At 40.8% G+C, this 23,191-nt stretch overlaps 1 protein-coding gene across 9 annotated transcripts in view; it reads right to left on the bottom strand.

The window, feature by feature from the left end:
• Window positions 1–23,191, bottom strand: part of ralgapa1 (Ral GTPase activating protein catalytic subunit alpha 1) — a 70,293-nt gene that overhangs the window by 27,636 nt on the left and 19,466 nt on the right. For all 9 annotated transcript variants that reach the window (XM_044374685.1, XM_044374684.1, XM_044374680.1 and 6 more), the window contains 24 exons: window positions 20,424–20,548; window positions 19,863–20,097; window positions 19,258–19,482; window positions 18,956–19,126; window positions 18,649–18,842; window positions 18,470–18,568; window positions 18,033–18,188; window positions 17,525–17,653; window positions 17,230–17,355; window positions 16,362–16,420; window positions 15,631–15,739; window positions 13,898–14,008; window positions 12,501–12,569; window positions 12,235–12,372; window positions 11,813–11,996; window positions 10,354–10,472; window positions 10,076–10,195; window positions 9,055–9,688; window positions 8,671–8,786; window positions 8,193–8,317; window positions 4,901–4,972; window positions 4,257–4,380; window positions 3,818–3,973; window positions 470–628 (listed from right to left, as the gene is read on the bottom strand). In XM_044374685.1, coding sequence (XP_044230620.1) covers window positions 470–628; window positions 3,818–3,973; window positions 4,257–4,380; window positions 4,901–4,972; window positions 8,193–8,317; window positions 8,671–8,786; window positions 9,055–9,688; window positions 10,076–10,195; window positions 10,354–10,472; window positions 11,813–11,996; window positions 12,235–12,372; window positions 12,501–12,569; window positions 13,898–14,008; window positions 15,631–15,739; window positions 16,362–16,420; window positions 17,230–17,355; window positions 17,525–17,653; window positions 18,033–18,188; window positions 18,470–18,568; window positions 18,649–18,842; window positions 18,956–19,126; window positions 19,258–19,482; window positions 19,863–20,097; window positions 20,424–20,548 — 3,755 coding nt within the window. The remainder of the gene's footprint in view (window positions 1–469; window positions 629–3,817; window positions 3,974–4,256; window positions 4,381–4,900; window positions 4,973–8,192; window positions 8,318–8,670; window positions 8,787–9,054; window positions 9,689–10,075; window positions 10,196–10,353; window positions 10,473–11,812; window positions 11,997–12,234; window positions 12,373–12,500; window positions 12,570–13,897; window positions 14,009–15,630; window positions 15,740–16,361; window positions 16,421–17,229; window positions 17,356–17,524; window positions 17,654–18,032; window positions 18,189–18,469; window positions 18,569–18,648; window positions 18,843–18,955; window positions 19,127–19,257; window positions 19,483–19,862; window positions 20,098–20,423; window positions 20,549–23,191) is intronic.

The following is a 23,191-nucleotide window of genomic DNA, read 5'->3' on the forward strand; positions in this document are numbered from 1 at the left end:
CGCATGCTAAAGTGTAAAATTTTCATTTTGGATTTTGGTCTATGAATTCAATCAATCCAGTTTGAGCAACTTGACTAGTTTATTTGAACCTGGTTATTTGAACAACATGAACATAGTTTTTTGTATATTTGGACACTTGAATTTTCTATATGAATTCATAAAATCATAAAAACAAAACCTAAACCATATAAATTCTGATAGATGGTTTACAAAGTAAAATATTTGAATGCTGTATATTTAGTGGTATTTGAATTTTAACTTTTGACCAAATTAAGTCTCACCACTGGACTCCACCATTTAAAAATTACACTGGCTACTGAGCAATACAGCTGACGTTTTTTTAAAATTTTTTTTACCAATGTAAAGATTCTGAATAAACGCACAAAATATTGGTAACTGGCAGTTTGAGTCCATTACATCATCCTTCATAAATTTGTATCAGTGCCGTGATAAAGAACACTGTTTTTACCTCAGGTTTTTTTAGGATATGGATGGAATACATGTGGTTCTTCATGGGGTAGATGATGATAAGCACATCTCCAAACTCGGTGGGGATGATTCCCCGACGGTAGTCTCTGGAATGTTCCGACCAAACGATGTGGACCTCGTCATTACCCAGGTGTCTAAGCTGGAGGGGGGAGGGGAGGACAAGTGGGAAGAGGAAGGAACAGTAAAGAAATTTAATACTAGAATCCAAACAAGAATAAACATCTAGCATTTTTTCTTTTTACAGCACAAACAATACAATAACTAAGTCAATGCAAACCACACATACACACACAAACAGAAGAGGGTCTCACACAATGAGCCAGATAGGCTGTATCCATCATAAACCCAAGGCTTTTGATTTTGTGTATGTGTGTATGTGCTATAGATGGCCCTGGGGTGATGGAGTGAATGTGTGAAGATGGCGAGTGGACAAGAAGACGGAGTGAAGCTCCGGAAAGATGGAGTACGGGCTGGAAGACAGATGGGATCAAGTCTGATGCTGTGTGACGACGTGTGTGTGTGTGTGTGTGTGTGTGTGTGTGTGTGTGTGTGTGTGTGGTTCACATTCATTCAGTGGGCTACGGTCAGGGCTGGTGACAGCTTTGTCATTAACCTTGATGTCTGCCAAAATACACACACACACACACACACACACCACCCTCCCACACAGAAGTCTCTCTACTTGTCTTTCACGTGGCTGTCGTTCTTGGCCTCGGCCCTGAGATGAATGCATTTCCTTTTTAAACGTGTGTTTAACTAGAATCACTTGTGTTAGTCCTCTGTGAAAGATTTCTGTACGAGATATTAGTTAACCCAAAAAGCTGTGTCACGATCCGTATTTCACTAGACGGTGTATCAGGATGCGGTTAAATTGAATGTAATTTTGTTTGTAAATACACTCGACTCACGTATGCCTGAGGTATACGGATGCTTGAAGAACTTAAGCATGACTTATTCATCGTGTTTGGGAGTGACTTCACCCACTTGCCATAATGACATTACTTGAATTTACCTGACTGTGTTGAGTTATAGGTTTAATTAACCTGATATTTTCTAGTGATACATTAAGTTGATATATTAAGCAGACTTTGCAAAACACATAAGAAATACAGATGAATAAATCTTTTAGGAGGCACTTCCCTCTGACGTCGTCTGCAAGACACACAACTCACGGAGATATGAAGAACTGATGGGCTCTGCCATTATCACATTTGGAGAGTGAGAGTTATGAGCTTCAGGCTGTATTTTTGGGTGTTTTAGGTGACACGGTCTAATAAGGCTAATAAGTGGAGTCTTACTGTCTGATGCGCTGCTCTGTGCTGCATCACTTCTTAAAAAAAAAAAAAAAAAAAAAAAGTCCTATTATTAAGATCAGAATGATGTCATCTATAAATCCAGCATCACTTGGCGTAACGCGGCTTTTTTAATCATTTTAATTATGTTTCAAGCAGATGTGGTATGAGTAGGGACCAGCACACACAGCAAAGAGTGAAAACTGGACAAATGCCCTGCAATGGACTAAACTCACGCTGCACTGTGTGTTTGTGTGTGTGGCATGAGGATGGATGATAAATGCCTGCCAGTATGGACATGTGTATATCTGTCGGTTTAACCTCTTTGTGGACACATTTGTCAGACTGACTGTGTGTGTGCGCGTGTGTGTAATCGAGTGTGTGCTTCTGTGTCCAACGTTAATACAAATTTATAGTCTTGTGGTTATTTGAGCAGACTGATGTGAATAAAACCCTTTGTGGATGTGTGTTTGTGTCAAGTTAAACAGGTTTATAGTGTGTGTGTGTGTGTGTGTATGTGAGTATGTATGTTTTATGGGGCCATCAGCTGATCAGAGAGAATGATGGTGTCGGACCAGGCGCTGATAATCCAATCAGGAGCCTGCAGCGACGTGAAAGGCTGAGAAGCAGGAAGTATGATCTGATTAAAGGGACATTATGGCCATGTGTAGAGCGCCCAGTGCCTGGGGGCTGACAGGTGTGCACAAATGCACGCACGCACAAACACAGACACACACACACACACACACACACACACACGCACAAACACAGAGACACACACACACACACACACACACACACACACACACACACACACACAGTTGTGTTTCCATCACTTCAGAGGACATTACATTGACTTAAATTCATTTCCTGGAGACTTATCTTAACCTTAACTATAACCACCACATGCCTGACCCTAACCTTAACATAACCCTAAAAAACTAAGTCTTCACCCTAAAATTAATGATTTACCTTAAGGGGACTTGCTTTTTGTCCCCGTAAGTGAGGCAAGTCCCCACAACATGACTGTGTAAACAAACAGATTCACATCCAAACAACATGTGGAATACCTGGAACCATACACCTCACTCACTCACTCACTCACTCACTCACTCACTCACTCACTCACTCACACACACACCATCCTAGGTCACTTTTGGGGACATTACATAGATTTACATTCATTTCCTGGAGACTTACCCTAACACTGACCATAATCACTGACCCAAAAACCAGCGTTTTACCAATTGGGGAAATGGCTTTTGTCCCCAATTGGACAAGCCATCCCCAGTCAACTGGTCTTAAGTCTGAAATTTGCCCCCGAAATAACCTGACAGACCTACACACACACACACACACACACACACACACACACACACACACACACACACACACACACACACACACACACACACACACACACACACACACACACACACACACACACACACACACACACACACACACTAAACCTGCCTGCCAAGACAATGATACAACACCAGACAAATACAGACGCGACTACTACAAAGAGTTATTGGAAACACTGACATCAACAGATTGGTGTGTGTGTGAAGCAACCTATGCTCAATTTTCAATGTCATTCTCAGGCAAAGAAAGAGAGGAGGAGGAGGAAGAGGAGGGAAAAGGGAAGGACAGAGGGAAGAGGAGCAGTAAGGGTTTTTTCTCCTCCTTTCCTGTCATTGCACATCTCCCCTGTCCCCACCTCAGGAAATAAAGGGAAATTAGAGCAACAACAATAAATGTCATTATTACTAATTACTCCATCTTCCACACCACACACACACACACACACACATTGCAGTTTGAGAGAGAGCGATAGATAGTGGATAGACAATGCATAATGTAGAGAGCCTGACTATCAAACCATTTTGAAATGTCACAGTGTTTGTGTGTGTGGGTTGTTCCGACTCACCCGGCAACAAACATGCAATTAGATGCGCTTCCATTATCTGGATAAAAGAGAGTGAACACTGGGAACTACTGTACTACAGATGCTGTGGGTGTGTGTGTGTTACCTTCTTGGTGAGGTTGTGGTCTTGGTCGTGGGGCATGCGGGTGGACACGTGGTAGATGACCTCGGTGGTGGAGGTGGCGTAGTATGGTGTGGTCTGGCCTGTGCTGCGATTCCTCTGGAGACCTCCCATGAAGCCACAGTGAGTGGTGAGGTCCACCTACACACACACACACACACACATCATAAGACATGCAGAATACATTAAAAATAATAACTCATTTTATAGCCTTTGGTACCATGAAATTTGAAATGAAAAAATGTGGAAACATGTTTTAAGCAAATTGAAAAACGTTGGTATATTTATCATGAAATCATTACTTGCAGATCAGATTATTTGTTACAGTTCAAGGAAACAATGTGAGAAAAAAATGCAGAGTTTCCTCTGTTGACAATGGGAGCAATGTCTGAAAAAGACAAATGATGTGAGCACATTTTCTTACCTCCCAGCCCAGTCCAGAGACAAAGTCTTCATAGGCCTGGCTGCCTGCTGTGTTGGTTAGTATGGAGTGTTTGTCTTCTTGGCCTTCAGCCACATAAAACACTGCTATTTTATGAGTCTCACGGCTAGAGGAGAATGAAGGAAAAACAATCGTGAACAAAAAGACAAGTAAAGAGAAGAGACTTGTTAAATCAGTATCATTTATTTCAGCGATCTCTAAAAGTACAATCCTTCACCGGGGTTTTGTCTAAATACTCCTCCTTAACCCTTCTGCTAGTTTCAGAGATGCTCCCAATGGCTTACTGAAGTGGCTTTACAAAAAAAAGCTTACAAGAGGTAGTAAAGGGACAGTTGTTCCCCTTCTTGTGTTTTAACAGGGAAGGTGAATCACGCTTTATTGATCAAAAGTTGCTCATTTCAGTCTTTGTATTTTTGCAATTGAATTTAAATTTAGAAAGCAACTAATTTGTCACAATTCTTTAAGGATAAAAGGACTGCTGAATTCTACTTATAGCAGAAAGAAAGAGGGAATAAAAGAGGGAATTGTGAAGAAGTAAAGCACAGAACTAGAAACAAGCTAAAAGCTGAATGTAAAGATGGAACAGAGGAGATGAGGGAGGAATGCAGTAAAGTATATTTTCTCACCACTGCCGTGAGTCCAGGTTCTTCAGCTCTCTCAGTAACTTCTCGTTCTTCCTCAACAAATGAAAGTTACTCCTGCCAGACACACACACAAAAACACACACACACACACAGGTTAAGAATCATTATCCAAAGTTATGAATAAACCTTCCTCTCTATCTGGCTAATACAGGTACCTAATTGGCTGGTAGCCTGTTTTTGTCACTGTTTCCTGGAAAAAAAACAAAAACAAAACACCAATCCCGTGCCAACTAATGAGACAGGAAGTAGAGTTGGCAGGACTTCTGGTGAAAATGACTAAAATAAAGCCCAGGATTAAGAAAAGGAAAAGAAAAACAATACAAACAAGACTTTATTCAGCAGGTAATGTTGGAAATCTTCATACAAATGCTTAAATCCTTATGAACCTGAATATAGTTTAATATTAAATTCTTATCACATTAGTTTTGCATAGAGAAAAACATTTTGTTGCTAAAAAGTAGACTGACTACACACTGAACAACATCACTAACACCAGCATGAGGATGATTCACCAAACAGCTTTTCAGTCAATAAAATATAAGGTTTCATAAGAGCTTAATTTTATTTCAATTCTGAAACTTCCAGCATGCTAAAAAACACACCATCTAAATACTCTGTATAGAAACACTTCATCAAAAGGTTATCAGGTGAAACTCTCTTTTGATAAGAAAACACTGAACTCCAAAGGATGTTGCCATGACTTCTGAACCGTATATTTTGCTTGTTGATAATAAATGTAACCGACTGGTAAACTCCTGAAGAGTAAGGCAGACTGGATGTTCTGATGGCTTTGTAAAAAAAAAAAAAAAAAAACAACAAAAAAACAACTCTGCTAAGTCCACCATTTGTCAGATGAAACTTTTACATTTGAATAGCATAGAAAAAGAGATGGATAAACATTTTAAAAAGGATGAATATGGAAGGTTTAGAGAGCACAAGCATCCTTCAATCACAGCATGAAGAACATTAAGTCTATGCTGCTAAATAACCAAATTTGTTTACAGGGTCTGTGTGTGTATTAAAGGGAGATGCTCTCTCTAATCAAAGCATGCCTCAATTTTATACACACTGCAGATTATGTTGGTAAAGCATAGAAAGATATACGGTGGCATGCACTGTTTTGGAGTAACTTTCTGTTGCATCTTCTTATTAAACAATATCTTCAATATACACCTGAGGGATAGTGTCAAAAACAAGGCCTAACTCCTCAGAATAGTCAAACTTGGCAGTGCAATATCACCATGACAAAGCAGCTGAACGAATGACAGACAAAATCTCGCATGATTCATGCCATCCCCTGAATCATCACTTTCAGCTCCTGCCTTCAGGGAGACTGTACGGAGTCCCCTGTGCAAAGAAAAATATCTATAAAAAAAAAAAAAAAAGTCACACTTGCCATACATCTGTTAAACCAGTAAATAACAGACATGCCAATATTGTTTAGTTTTGTATAAAAGCTCCTCTCTGAAATATGCATTACTGGGTGTTATTATTACTGTCTTATTATTATTTCACAAAAGCATCAACACCTCATACTGACCGAAACCAGTGTTATCACCACCTTCAGAGCCCATATAGAAAAGGCTAAGGCCCTATTTTTTAAACCAAAACAAAAGCCTTTTATACAGACTAACTAGTTCAGGAACCGTTCAAAATCACCAGCCACCAACCTCAGCACCGCTGATATAAAACCAAGACTCGAGCGGTGAAGCTTGGAGTGGACTCATAATGACACATCATTCTTTTCTCTCTTAGAGAGCGAGAAAAAAAAAAAAAAAAAAAAAAGGGAGAAAGAGCAGGAGATAAAGAGAGAGAGAGAGACAGCAATTTGCTCTTTATTAAACTGATACTTGGTAATGGCCTCATTCTCTGCTCTCAAAGACTCCATTTACACCCTGGATTATAGGGAAAAGCATAAAAGGGGACACACACATGCACGCACACGGGAGACTGTCAGTATCTTAGTGTCTGTAATGCCCCATATGAATACCTGGAGAGACATAAGGGGACAATAACAGATGATTAGACAATCTCTCCTTATCTTTCTTTCTCTTCTTTTCTGACATACTACAAATTTATTGAGCCTTCTCATTTCCTTGTTCTCTCCCGCATTCACTCACTTATTATGTCTTCATTTCTTTTTTTTTTTTGTTTTTCCGTTCTCTCTCTACATCTGCACGTGTCGTATTCATCCTGTTTTCTGATTTGCCATTTCTCCCCCAATCATTCTCTTCTTCAACTACTGCCTTTTATTCTAACTCTAAATGGGTTGAGTTTGATCAATAGAGTACTATGCTCATTATAACACTCTCTTACACACACACACACACACACACACACACACAATGTGTTAAGAAGTCTATTGTGCAAGCTGAATACAGACGGTGTAATTCCCTGGATAAAGTATAAAGAGCAATGAGTGTCCATTAGCTGGCCAGACACATTTAAAGTGATACCTTGACATTGTGTGTTCTCGCCCAGAGTCATTGAGAAGATGAAATGCTGCTCCATTTGAATAGAAAGACGTGATGTCTAATTAGCACAAAATACTTTCTTGAATTTGAAATTTTTGTCTCATTAGCATAAAACAAGCATTTGGTTTGTTCGAGGTGAGACAAAAACAAATAAAGATTCCTACACCAAATATGTCCTACAGCAACCTGAAAAACAGCCTCATGGTAGAAAACTCATTAGTAATTTCTCTTTAAACAGAAAATGTGCAAAGGCAGTAAATTCAGCTTTATTTTTTTATTTTATTTTCAGTGATAATTTTGCTTATAGATTGTGGTGCAATATGTGAACAGCGGAGTCTCTTAAATTATAGAAAGGCTCCATGATGCAAGCAAGGGTAACTTGAAGCATATTTGCTCTATATGCTGCAAACAGAAGCAAAGACACATCTGCTTCCATTGAGAATGTTTCAATTGGTTTCTGATAAATTTGGAACCTGTTCTCGACACCAAACCCTAACTTTAAGGCTAAGACTAGCAGGCCATTATTATAAGCTGATATCACAGACAACAGCATCTGCATGTATTTCATGTTGGCTGATATGCCAAAAAAAGCCAAAAACAACAACAACAAAACAACACAGTACATGTGTGTTTCATAGTCTGCAGTTTTATAGGTTACATTTTTATGTATTCAAAATGTGCTGTTTATTGTTCAACTGTAAAATACCCTGCCAAATGATAACCAAACTCCAGGGATCCTTGTCAGAATAAGTGAAAGACTTTGTGTGTTGGGGTATATAACTGTCTGTGTCTGGTCTCACCTCTTCTCCCAGGAGTTGAGTCCCAGTATGTTGATCAATAGTCTACAGTAGTAGAAGGCTGACTGTGGTGTCTGGGTCTCTGGTTCAGGCTGCTGCACCGCTCTCATGTTCAACTCCTCACCTCTCTGGAACACACATTTCACTTTAATGCAAAAAAAACTTAATGGCTTACAAATATAAAGCAAATGAAAAAAAAAAGAATAATGCTTAATAGAAAGCAGTTCTCTTGGATGTGTGTCTGTATAATGTTTTTATTGCCATCAACTCAGTGCAGTTTTTTCCTTAAGAATGATATATACAGTAGCTATCACAAAAGAAAAAAGATCCTCGTTATAAGCCAGCTAATGCATCAATCTTTTTTTATATTTTATAGACCGAACAACTAACTGATTAATTAAAGAAAATAATCAACAGATTCATGAATAATGATTCAAATGACTAAACTCATACTGTTCATATGAATATGGACATTACGCACATGAAGGACAAACTCTCGCTCGGCGGCGCTCTGCTTCAGGATGGCATTGATCACATCGTTCTCCTGCTTTTCTGACACACATGCTGGAGGAGGGGCTGGGATGTTGAGCGGCATGCCTGGGGGACCAATCAGGACACAAAGTTACTGTAGCTGTATAGTCGTTGTTGTTGTTTGTTGTCAGGATTGTGTTTGCTAACTTTACAACTTCAGGACAAGAGTTAGACTGATATATAATGGTAGAAGAGGACACTGGTGTGCAGCTCAGACATGGCGCAGGGTCCCCTGTTTTATTGAACCAACTGGGGGACATCAGTTCGTAAAATATTCATTGAAACTGACTTAATGAGCTACTAACATACTTTGACTTTGTGTGCGTGTGTTTACCTGCCCTCTGAAGACATTCTGGACTGGAGTATCCCAGATACTGCAGCATTTCATCCAGTGCATCGTCTCCTTCCCTCAGCGAATCCCATGCTGGCACCGCCTCCCGACACACACGTTTAGCCAATGGTGGCGCTAGAAGCTGTTCCAAGCATGGCTCTCCTCTATCCCCGTCCGCATCCATTCTTTGCTCCATCTTCCCTTCCTCCTGCTCCTCCTCTTCTTCTTCTCCTCCTCTTCGCTCTCCCCTCTCCTCCTCACTGACTTTCCTCTCCTCTCCTTCCTCATCTCCGTCTCCCTCAAACTCTTGCCTTTCACCCTCCATCCCTCTTCCTCCCTCCTCAGACTCCCTTTCCTCCGGCCTGTCTTCCTCGCTGTCTTTTCTCTCCACTCCCATCTTTTTCGTTGGACCACCTGGTGGGGTGCGTAAATGAAGATTCGCACTGTGAGGTGATTGTGTGTGTGTCAGAAGTGTGTGTGCTGGGCTGCTTGGGGAACATGGCGGGGGCCCGTAGAGGACGGCAGAGTCCCAGGAGTGCTTTCCAGCCACATCTCGGATGATGACACGAACACAGGCGGGAGCAGAGGACAAACCAGCTGTCATTCCGCCTCCTGGTACACCAGACTCTGACCGGATCTGAGTAATAGAGAAAGAGAAGAATGAAACACTGAATACACATTAGAAAAATCACTCTAATACTAAGTTACTGACTCTTCCAGACAATCCACATCTCAATTGTCTTAGTGTAACTTAATACTAGATTAAAAAGTAGTGTTCTCAGCAGTGATGTCACAGTTTACAGACACACCCTCGAGTACAACTCTACATCACTACAGCAAGGAGAGAAGCTAAACCACTAGATCTCAGCAAAATCATGATTTTCAGGGTGTGTTAAGTTGATACATTCAAACTGGTGCTGCTTAAGTTTGAGCTCATTCAGCATGATTTATAATATCAAACAGTGGTTATAAACTGGTCTAAAAGTCATGTAGTGTGGTTTACAAAGCATCAAATTTTGGTTACCTGAAGCACTGAGAGTAGCGTGGAGCCGTTCAGAACCAGGAACTGCAGGTTTGGTGAGTGGAAAAGTTCTGGTCCTAGATCTGCACTCTCACAGTATGGGTTGTCTTGGTTCTCACACACCTAGAAAACATGGACCATAGTGTCACTCTAGGAAAATACTCAAAAAATGTCTTATTCCCCTTCGGACAAACAAGTAATCATCATCATAGACAGGACATCGTACTAGTGCCATACACACACACACACACACACACACACAAGACACAGAGTAACAGTACCTGGCTGGACAGAGTGGCGGGTCCTCCAGACATAGGGTAATGCCCTAGATGGTTGACCAGGTGGGTGATAACTGTCCTGGCTGCGATGGAAACCAGGCCCTGCTGAATACGGCTACGAACTGCAGAAAGAAAAGCAAAACAAAGATAGAAGACAAGTATTTGGATCAGACAGCAGGCACCTGAAAGATACTTTCTAGCTTTTACTGTTGTGATGCCTGAAATGAAAACTCGTCAAATCCTATTTATTTTCTATTTTCTTTTCAAACTTTATCTTTTCTGATAACTTAGAAAAAGCTTTTGAGAAAATAGAAAACATATTGCACTGCAGCTTTTCTTGGAGTTGGTTTGACTACATACTGATCTACATAACACAATAACCTCATATACAAAACTAAGTATTAAAATCATTGTTCCATGTTGGGCTAAAAGGTGTAACTGTTACTCTGAGTTGATCTTTAGCTTCCAACTTAGAACAAAACTTCAGAAATTACCGTAAAAACAAGGAAGAGGTACAAACACACATTTGGCTTGTACATAGTCTGCCCCATGCTGAGAAGAAGCCAATGCCATCACACACTGTGCTGCCAGCAGATCCTGGCTAATCAACATCATTACACATACACTGTGACAAAAACACACACACACACACACACTTTCAAACAGCTCCTTATTGACAGGGCTGGGTGTAGAGTACAGATATGTATTGACCAGACATTCTCGACTACTCCCTAAACCTCAGGAGAGCTCAGGAGGAGGAAGGAAAAAGGAACAAAAAAAAAAAAAGGAAAGGAAAATGAACGTGTAAGACTAAATCACAATAAAGAAGTGAAAGACAGAAGCAGAGATGAATGTTAGAAGAATAATAAAGTGAAGAAACGAATATTAGCAGTGAAGACTAGAGGATGGAAGAGAGAAAAGAGAAGAGAGGAAGCATGGTCTATCAGGGTGCTCCAGTCATTAGACTAGTCACTGTGTCCTGGTGGACCACAGCAGGGGACAATACACACTCTCACACGGATGCACACAGGTGCGCTTGGATACATACACATACACACACCTAACTTCTTCCATCTTTAGTGATTGGCAGTGGTTTGGTGATGGCGCTGGGTTTTGTGTTTGTGAGCGTGTGTGTCAGTATACTACTTTCCATGCATAGATGCATTATAGATTTAATGTAGATGTGTTCCAGGTGATGTCTTGTATGCGGCATCTGTATGTAATATATTTCTGACAATATGAGTATTAAAAATACATATTTACATGCTTTATTTCTGTGTGTTTTGCCATTGTACAATCAGCATGTTGTGTTGGTCCTGACTGGATCTAGCAGCATGACCATGTAGTCCCAAACCCTCACACTCAACTAGATCGTATAAAATTGACATAAAAACTTTGGTTATGGTACCAAATGATAGTCATAATGGCCCAGTAGTTGTATCCCTGGTGTTAGATAAAATACCTTCAGTGACTGGCTGTAGTTTGCTGGAGCGTTCAGAGTCCGGGCTGTGCAGCGGCTCTGGTTCTCTGAGGCTCTCTAACGGCAGGAACGGGTCGTAGTCTGGACTCAGCAGGTCTGACAGCTGCAGCGGGTAATACTTAGGGCTGTTGAAAGACTGAGCTCCATACACACACCCGTGCAACACCTAGAGAGATTTTTAGAAGACAGCGGATGCCCTTTAGCGAATGCTGTTTCACATTGGATTCCATTTAACCTCATTTATGCACTGCTGCTGATATTTCATTATGATAACTGATTTTCAACATGGGTGATGTTTTGGTGGAGGTGATAATGACATTACAATATGCAAGTGATTGTGTGTGTGTGTGTGGGTGGGTGTGTGTTAGGGGCTATGTCATGATGACACAAGCACCCTTACGTACCTTATAAATACAGCTGAGCAAGGTCTTGGTAGGCTGGTCCTTGTCTGGAGGGCTTTGTGTTTGAACAGGTTGAAGGAGAGTCTTTGGAGGCAGAGCCATCACCCAGTCCAGCAGACACAACAGGAGGGACACTACCAGCTGCAACGCAGACAGTCATAAAATTACTTCCCAGGCAAAACAACTAACATAGTGAGAAAATGTGAAAGACAATAATTGCTTGTGTGTGTGTGTGTGTGTGTGTGTGTGTGTGTGTGTGTGTGTGTTACCCTCTTATCCAGTTCATGAGGAGAGGACTCGGTAGAAGGCAGCAAGTATGTGATGGTGGCAATCAAAATCTGAGACAAAACAATCAATCAATTAGAAGAAAATATAACATTGCATTTGGAATTTAAATAAACATCAATTAAGAAAACCACAGAAGAACAGTAAGAACGAGGCTACATCCACACTAATACGTTTTCATTTCATAACGACGACTTAAAACGAAAACGATCTCCGTCCACACGAGCCTTTTAGCACCGTTTCAGAACCTGAAACAGTTTACCTTCATTAAAATCACCTGAAAACAACACCGGGCTGCTACAGTATAACCACACACACCTCTACACACATTAGACGGTTATAAGTCAATATTCTGCTTTTTATGAAGGAGATGTTGGGTCAGCAGAGTTCATCAAAGCCTCTTTTCCAACTTTCCTTTTAGCTAAAGTAATGTCTCATGTTTTATCACTGAAACACATTGCAGTGCAAATGCTGTTGTGTAACATTAATAACCAAACTATGTGAGCATTTACAAGGGGAGATACATTAGAATTATTGTTGAAATAGCATTGGTCTGATATAATCATGTACCAAATCAATGTCTTTATTTTTTTATTTCTATCGTTATCATAGCAACTAAGTAATAAAAACAACTACTCCATCTGTCTTTGGCTGCAGATTTGTGGTGATGTGTGTTCATGTCGTGACGCTCTGACTCATCCAGACATTTCCTGAGGAATAACTTTCCGTTTGTTGAGCTGTCGTTATCGTGTTTAAGTGTGATTGGCACAGCTGTCTCAGAGCTATGAGAGCTGTGATGCGACTAGCTGAGAGAGTATTTAATAATCACCACACCCACTGATTTATATCCACCTTCACTCAGCCCTTTTGCACATCGCACTGCTGCACACACATGAACCAAAATAGCAGGTGTGCATAGAGACGCCCACACAGTCCGTGCACCTCTGTGTTTGACATTTACTATTCAAATTTCATCTGAGGGTGCAAAATATTAAACTGAGGGTGCAGTGCATGCTTTTCCACCCTTGTAAAAAATGGGCCTGTCTGCGTCATTGTTTTCAAAAGTCTCTGTTTCCATCTGTCCAGACTGAAACGTGTCCCCTGAGTTTTCAAACTAAAACAGGGTCAGCCCGGTTTTCAAAAGTCCACATTTTAAAGGTTTGAAAACGCTGGAGTAGTGTGGACGCTAAGCGTAAATGTAACAAAAGCATTTTTAAAATGAAAACATATTAGTGTGGAAAGGGCCTGAGAGAATCTGAGAACGTCTGCCCACCAAGAATGATTCAAGCCACCAGGATGAGTGGAAACGCTGATGGTGAGTTGACAATAACAAATCTGGGATCTATAAATATAATGAACTGTACAATAATTTATGTCTCACCTCAACGATCTTCTTTGGAGTGTCAGGGGGGAATTTCAGAAGATGATCCACATGACTGATCAGAAGGTGAAGGATGTCTGACGCCACCAGTGCTACATTCTTATTGGGATACTGGGGGATGACATACACATTATTCAAGTTAATTCAGTTTCTATGTATACAATCATATATTTGTCACCATACTTTAAAAAATATATTTTAAATCTTATCTTAAATACTCATTCAATGTTTGAATAATTTTTAGAACACAATAAAATACAAGTCAAAATATCTGCCATGAAAAAAGGTCTATTAGTGGCAAGGGAGAGAATTTACAGATTAGTAAAGCTCTAAACAGGATCATCATCTACAAAACAAAAAATGCTTCTGGATAAAATGAAGGAGGGATAGTAGGATGAGAAGGACAGCAGGAAGAAGTGGCTCTGCATGGAAATATGACAATCCCTCAAGCTTTGTGTGTATGTGTGTGATTGTGTGTGCATGTCACAGAGCCCATGGCTGAAGATACTGGCTGCTGCTATGAAGGCAAGAGATTCAAAAGTGGACAAGATGTGTGTATATGTGTGACTGTGTGTGTGTTTGTGTGACACAGCTTGCAGCATTCCCCTTGGATTAGTCTCCTATCTGAAGGAGGACCAAACATATTGACAGTCCAGGGTTTGCTCCCAGGAGTGAGTGAATGCAAGTGTGTGTGTGTGTGTTGCTGTAGTGTCTTAGCGGGCCATTGGCTGCCGATACACAAGCTAGGGATTCCAAGGTGGAAAAGGTATGTGTGTGTGTTTGTTTCCATCTAGAGTCACTTGGCTAGAGATGAGACAGTACATGTTGGACAGTATTATTGTGATCCACAGGCCTCCCAGTCTAGTGGCCTGAAACAGACAACTGAGGCAATTTCACCAACACTAAAAATCATCTCCAACAATGTTTCCCACCATACTTTGGCTCCTCGCAGCCCGCCATGTTAAACACATGGAGATCCCAACTGTCCAGTTTTCAGCCAGTATTTTGGCGCATTTAAATGACCTTCATTTAAATTTTCACCAGCTACGGTACGTCCTCGCTCATTTCTACAGTTTTAGCCCCATGACTTGTGCCAGTGCTTTCCAATCAAAGACACTGGAACAACAACAGTTGTGAGCACTGGCAAATCATTTCAAGGAGTTTTTAAGTAGGATTCATTTTAACTCATACAACATGCTAACATGGCTAAATACAGTTGCTATTAAAATGTATAACCAACATTTAATTTTCACATAAACTGGTGCATTAGTCATTCGACTATTTGAAAGTCATATTTATATAATAAACTTGTTTAACTACATTAAGGACATGTTATTGTATTTAATCATATAGTGCCCTTTAGAATTAGCATTATGTTTCTGAAAGAGAAAAAGGAAGAGGAGCAGATGTTCAGACACTATGGTGTTGTGTAGATCAGTGTAGCAGGCAGCCAATCAGAGCTTGTTTGATTCAGATTCATTGCTTTGGTCTTATTTCACTGGATCACAGTCAGAGACAGAGCCTGTACGGTGGTCAGCAGGGACAAAGTTTGATGACCAGTCAGAGATCGTAATGCAGCTGATGATGTTATCCAACTGGTCTGACACTTACTGATTCATATTTCAAAGACCAATATCTGGACGGTGGTTGAAGCTCAAAAAGTAGAATTTCTGAGCCTGGACAGAAGATAATTGATGATGCCCTTTAAAACGGCACAGAGGTGTGTGACTGACCTTCAGAGTGACACAGATGACGTTGAGAGCATCCTTAATCTGTGGATGTTGAGTCCCGTGAGACAACTCCTCACACAGCCAGATACCCAGACTGCACAGAGCCACACACCTAACAAACAAGTACAGTGTGAGTCGACAGTTATACACACATAGAAAAAGACACACAAAGATCCACAAAAATACTGTGAACACGCTACTGAAGCAAACACTGTACACATGTATGTAAAAAAAAAAAAAAAAAAAGAAAAAAAAAGCACCAACAAACAGAAAACCAGTATGTGAATACACACAGGTAGTCAGATGTTATGCTGTTTTACATAAAGATAATCAACCAATATCTTACACAGGTGGAGTCAATTAACAAACTGACTCTTGAGGTAACATGTTGCACTAGTTCAAATTAAAAAAAACACAAATACATGGAATATATATATATTTATACACTGTATATATATATTTTACATGTACATCTTTAAATATTATGCAATCCAGTACAACACCATAACAAATTGTGACTTCAGAAATTACAACAGAGATGAGTCACATCCTCTCTAAGTTTCACAAAGGTGGTATTTATTGCAGGCTCATTCAACCGGATAGCATTACACGGTGTAGGGGTTTCTATATGAGCGATCACAGAGCAAATAAAGCTAATACTGAAGTGGCACAAGCACACGCGCGCACACACACACACACACACACACACACACACACAAACACCATGCACCTACCTGGCAGGAGCGGAGGGTTCGTCCCGGGCAGAAGTCAGGATGGTTTTGATAATGTGCTCCTGAAATACAAAGCATATTGAGAAACACAGTTAATTTATCTAACACAGTGCAAACCATCAGTGTTGAGTTGGGCTGTTATGTACACACTGTGAAACCTCTCACCTGTGTTAAGTTAACCTTTCCTTCGGGTTTGTTTAATGAAGAGACTTACTGAATGCTCAAACACTCCAACTGATTGTTTTTCAGATCATGAGAAAACTGATTCAAAGAATCACTTTATGAAACGTTAATATACATTATACACACGGGCTGCACTAAATATGGACACACAGTCACAGTACAGATGCATCTACACACACCCCCAGACACATTCACACACTCACTCATCTGGTCTCTTCAGTCAGTGTTAATGACTGCTTCGTGATTCAGAACAAGTTTCTGCCTTGTGAGGAACCAGTGAGCAGGCCTGAGATGCTGCCACGCATGGCATTAACTGTTTACACAGCAACAACAACAATAACAACATTACTCCCATAGCTCTAGACTGTTACAAGAATGACTGATGAGACATTAACCTATTAGTTTGGTTCTGAGACCCCCCAAGGAGAGCAGACATGTGTTACAAGGTTTGGACTGACCTGGATTACACACAAAGTAGATAAAGTTTTGAGTAAGTGTTGGACCCTATGCTTTGCTAGATGTTAGTTTTAAAACATATGGACAGTGTTTCTGTGACAGAAGCATGATGACCTATCTCAGCTTGACTTACTGCTCTCTTGTGGATTGAGGTCTTCTTTTAAAAAAAAAGAAAAGAAAAAAAGATCAGTGACCCCTCAAACCAGAACTACTATTAGTTACTTTAGTTTACCTTGACGTCAGGGAACTTGGTGAGCACCACGTCGGCTGTGGTGGGATGGAGGGCTGGGAGTTCCCCATACAAGTTGGGAAAACACACCAGAGATCCAAGCAGGATCTGGGCCTCCACTCTCGGGGCCTGGGGGGGTGGAGAAACCAGGAAGAAATGTGAATAGATAGATAGAGGAAATAAAAATGAAAAATCTGATTTTCTAAGGACATTTTCTCTTGTTTGGTACAAGTTTCAGTGCATGATGTGTGAGCATGTACTGGTGTGTCAGACTGGTGTGTGTTTCTGTGTTTATTACATTAAGTGAAGAGCAGGCAGTGACTCTAGAAGCTGCAATGATGAAGTCCAGAATCAACATGGTGGCTCCAGGTAGACCGATACTGAAGAACCTGGGACTGCAGTGCTTGATGATGGTGTTCACGATGTCCTAGATTGAAAAAATAAATGAATCAATCACACTCCTATAGTTATAGCACATTTGTGCTCTCTAGTTTTTATCTGACTAAGTAGCAACTGATACAAGTACATATTTTGTGTATAAAGTGCTGCAAGAGGTAAACACACAGATTTAGGTGCCTTCATGTAATTGAATCCTATTAACACTCCTATGGAAACTAACCAACTGGTTACTAATAGAATATGTTGTTTGCTCATGTATTGTATTTATATGGTTGTTTGGAACCAGACTCGTGTTAATATTGTTGTCTCCTTCATAATACACACACACACACACACACACACACACACACACACACACACACACACACACACACACACACACACACACACACACACACACACTCTACCTGGTCTTGGTGCAGCAGTCCTTGGTGCATGATGTTGTAGAAGTGTGTAAGAAAGTCTGTGTTTGGGGAAACATCTTGCCGCCTCTTCATGATCCTGCAGATCAGCTTATAGGCATGAAGCTTCCCCTGCTTGTAACGCTCTGTCAGCTTGGTGGCCTGGTGGAAAATGCACAAACATATATACATGTGCACAATAATAGATGAGATATACATGCGGTATATAAGGAAGTTAAGCTGTTAACTGGCTTGTTTGTGGAGGTCTTCCTGTCTATGTGTGTGCTGAATTGTTATGTAGCAAACTCATTTCCATTGTTAAAAAGTATATTAAGGGACATTGAATAAAGTTAATATGACAGTATTAACTAACCCTTAATCTCATGTGTGGCTTCAATGTCATGAATATCAGAGGTCCTTTAGTGATCACTAGTCACACCTACCTTGAAGAGCCAGGGAGTGAGGATCCTCAGGGGTGGGATCAGAACAGGGGGCGGGGGAGACGACTGGTTGTCATGAGAAATGCCCAAATTATCTCTGATCTGAAAAAAAAAGAAGTAATTTTTACTTACACAATCTTTATAGAAAGTGCTGTGTATTAATTGTGTGTATCAGTACGCACCTTTGCCAGGTTTTGCCACAGTTCACACAGGTAGTCGAAGACCTGAGCATGGATCTCTGGATCTTTGATGCTATTGACATCCCCCAGGATACCCAGCATCCTCCGCCACATTACCGTGGCAACATCTGCGTGCCATCCAGTTAGAGAGCCACCTGCCATCACACTGCAGTCCTCACTGGGGAACTCACTCGTTTCTAGAATCAATCAATGAATCAATCAGCCTCTCGTTCACAACTGAGAGCTCAGTGGAAGAAAACAATGCGAAAGTAAGCCTACGTGTTTGAGTGTGTGAGTAAGTGAGTATTACCCAGGTCATCTGGAGTCTGTAGGACAGAGTTGTGGAGTTTCTGGTCCAGCTGTAGGTGTGTGTGTGAGTGAGAGTGTGTGCGATCTGTGTGCTCTGCAGTCAGTGTGGCAGGGGAGGGCGTCTGGGAACGAGAGCCCCCGAGGGAATGCATGGGAGACGCACTCTCAGAACCTAGACATAATAAGAGACGCACGAAGAAGAAGAAAAAAGACATTTGAGCAAAAACTTCCGGATACATCTGTGTAAAGATGGATTGTTTTACAGAAATATAGTTCTTCATAATGATTATATTATGCACATACCAGTCACAGTGACAGTGTGGCTAAGGCTGCTGGTTTCCGAGTCAATGTGAAGTGTCGTCAAACTTTCTACTTCATGTTCTTCACAGGCCACGCCGCCTCCCAGGCTGTCCTGGTCCAGTGAGCTGCCTCGTCCACCTCCTCCTCCTCCTCCTCCTCCTCCTCCTCCTCCTCCTCCTCCTCCAGATCCGACTCCACCTCCAGATGCTTCTGAAGTGAAAGTAAAATCTACAGAAAAACAATGTTGAACATTAATAATTATTTTGGGTTCTAGGGCTTTCTCTTTAGCAAGGTTTCCACATCAGGTCAAATGAGATGTGCAATAATATGCCAAAAACTATGTTGGGAAATTTATTTTACAAGTTAAAGGAAACAGACAGAAAACTGGGGCTCTGTAAATTAAACTGAAGAAGAAATGCCTTGGTCCAACAGTTTCAATATTCTTCAACCAAACCAAACCTTTAATTTGATCAATATTCCAAATGAAGTGTTTTTTCTGGTCTCACTTTAATATAAAATCTATTTATATCCCATGACAGAAAATTTCCTGTAGCGGTGCCATGGTTTGTATGTATTAGGGGAAAAAACAATTGGTGTTTGTTCCTTACTATCAAACTTGCAGGTGGAGTATTGAAAGGCGTTAAAAGAGTCCGACTGGCTGTCTGAGCTGATGACATCAGAGCCGCTGGCACTAGCAGGTGACGTCCACTCAGAGGGAACCCCCGGATCATCAATAGGCCGGAGGTCATCTGTGGGTCGTGATCCAGGACTCTGACCAGCCTCCAGGAGCTCTGGCAGGTCCCTGGGAACCTCCAGACTGCCTGGGCTGCTGCCACGACGGCCCTGCGTATCAAGGAGAAAACAGTTGGGTTGTAAATGTACACTCAACATGCAAGTATGATATTTCTGGTAGCGAATGGAGACAGCAACAGACGTAGGAGATGAGACTAAAAACAGACGCGACTGAGATGAAAGACATTTTCAAAGACTTTCAAAATTGACTTAAAAAGGCAGCCAAGTCTGGGATGAATTGAAATGACCACATGGAAAACTGAAAATAGTCACAAGAGAAACTAAACATGCAAAAGTCATAAAAGGTAGGGCTGAATGTCAAAGTTTCCTCTATATCTCCACCTCTGTTGGTGTGTGTGTGTGTGTGTTATACTGACCGCTGTTCCTTTGGCCCTCAGTCTCTCCTGGATGAACTCATCCATGAGGTCAGAGAAGTTTGGGTTGCTGCTTCCCACATCAGTGGAGACTGGACGGGCCTTCTGGACCACCTCCTCTTTGTTGGCTAAACATACACAAACACACATTAAGACATACACAGAGGCAGATGATAGTCAGTCAAAGATAGGAATAGGCACATGGACACACACACAGACTCGCACACACAAATGGATGAAGATCCACAGATGGACACGCAGACAGGTAAGATGTAGGAAGTGATAGACAGTGACAGATTCATACCTACACAGACAGCTCAAACCACACAAATCTGAGTAATAACCTTTAGGAATTTGTAAGATAATTATGTTATCAGTCTGATTTGCTGACAAAGTCTATTGCGGTAAATTATTTGTACTCCTCTAGATAATTATTTGCTGTATGTAGTGTCCTTGGGTTATGAGAAAGGTGCTTAATGTATTATTATTATTATTATTATTAATATAATAATGATATGGTGACATTTTGTTTTTAATTTTGTCTGGTTCACTTCCAAAGACGGAAGCTGTCAGAAACTGAGAGTGTTTTACACCCAACAGTATTTAAATGACTGTTGTTGATAGTTAAGTGATCAGGCATTATAATAAAATGTCACAATATCCACACAACAAACTGGAGTTTCCCTCTCTGAATTGTAAGAGCAGTCCTGATGTGTATGTACCGTAGGCCCTGAAATAAGCAAAAGACTGAGCGTTAAAAAAAACAAGCCACAACACAACAGGCAAACCCACCAGAAAAGCAATGCGGCAGTTAATTCACACCATGCACAAAGAGCGAGAGAGAGTATCACCTTGTTAGCATATCAGAGGCCCACATTAGTGCAGTTTTGTTACTATGAGTTATGTTGCTGTTAGCTTGGAGGCGATGTCAGTGATCAATGTGAGTTTATAAACTCTGATAGCAGAGAGCGTCCATCAACCCAAAGTCAGATGAGAGTAAATCTGTTGCCTACAGTATTAACCAACAAGTCTTTGATTCCTGAAATTCAGGCTGACAGAGTTGATAGAGCCAGGTTGCTTTCACAACCATGATCAGTGAAGCTTAAAAACAGAATGAAAATCTTGACTTTGCTGCCACCTAGTTGATGAAAATTTCACCTTACTGAACTTTTTTTTTTTTTTTTTTTAAAAACAAGATTTCAGACTGTAAACAACCACTTACGCCATGGCCTCTTACCACAAAACAAGACAGATTTATGTTCAAACTGCACTGCCTTACATCACTCAGGGAAGGTCATAACACGTGGACTGGTCATCTCACCACAGTGATCACAAGGAGGGAACTGAGGTTGCCAGCAAACAAACTTACCAATAAAAAACAAAGTCCAAATTGTTGTTCTGGGGAACTGAGCTGATCTTCTCAAGCATTAACTGTTAACATTAACAATACTGTGTATCCACAACTAAAATGAGTTATTTAGATGTCTACTTCCAGCCTAGATGTTAAGCACCATGATGCTTTTCATGTATACTTTTCATGTATTATTCGACTGTAATGGTTATTTGCCATGACATCAATAGCAACAGGAGTGAGCTCCATTTATGACACAAAGGGCTGGTCTAAAAAATTCAGATGGCACTTGAACAAAGGTTCAGTAAATAAATGCTGACGTGTAAGCTGTATTCCACATTGGAATTACATCATAAATGGGTTGGTATTATGGTCCAAGTAGATGTTAGCTCACACTACAGTTCATTCACACAGCTTTTGTCCTCTTAAATGGCTTTACAAGCTTGAAAACTCATCTTTGCAGATCTGTGCAATAAAAATGTACAAGTACTGTATGTGCTCAGCCAATTAGGATGAGCTTACGTAACTACCCGGGGTGTCTCTAGAAAGGGATATCACTGAAGATTTTTTCCCAAATGTTAGATGAATAAGAACTATGGATAGCCTTGTCTCAGCACTCCATCAGACTAACTCCGAAAATAAGCCACACTGCCTGAATTGCCGGGCCACATCAGCATATATACTGGAAACAGCAATGGAAATATTTATATATTATGTGGGGCTTCTATGGTGTTGTATAATGATGATGACTCCCTCAAACTCTGCAAAGCAATAGTTCATGCTTTCTTGCTGATCCACTAGACTTGCTCACTGCTGTTCTGTAAGCGCGATAGTTCAAAAATAGGTTTAGAAACACTGCAATGGGCCTTATTACAACTCTGATGGCATAGCGCATCAGAGCAGATCAGAGAACTGATAGGTGACTCTTGGATTACAAAGCAGCTACAATACTACTAAAAGCTTTAGTCTTTTGAAAAGAAGCACTTATCTTTCTTGCATATTAAGCCAATCAGTTGACCTTAACAGTGACGTAGCTTGGTTAAATGTGGGGGTTATTGTAGTTCAGCAAAATAATCAGCTGCTGTGAGCAGGAAAATTAAGTACACCACAGCTCAAGCAGCTGTGCCAATGGAAAAAGGATGTACCGTTAAGCTTCCATGTCAATTCCTTTATGAGGACTTAAGAAATATACACATGGGATACATGGTTCCCTTTAACAGGAACAATTCCAATCTGGTTGAGTAAGCTCATTCTAATCAGCATAAACTGTGCATAAACTTTTTTAGTGCTGTGATCTGTGAAGTTGTGTGGTTAAACTTGTAGAGCCCTGATAGAAGGCTCCTGTGCTCACAGAACAAGGATTATGCATAAACATCAGCAGCCGCAGAATTAAACTAGTTAAACACAAGGCCAGCTAGCC

Source organism: Thunnus albacares, chromosome 15 (genome assembly GCF_914725855.1).
Source record: "Thunnus albacares chromosome 15, fThuAlb1.1, whole genome shotgun sequence".
Taxonomy (NCBI): domain Eukaryota; kingdom Metazoa; phylum Chordata; class Actinopteri; order Scombriformes; family Scombridae; genus Thunnus; species Thunnus albacares.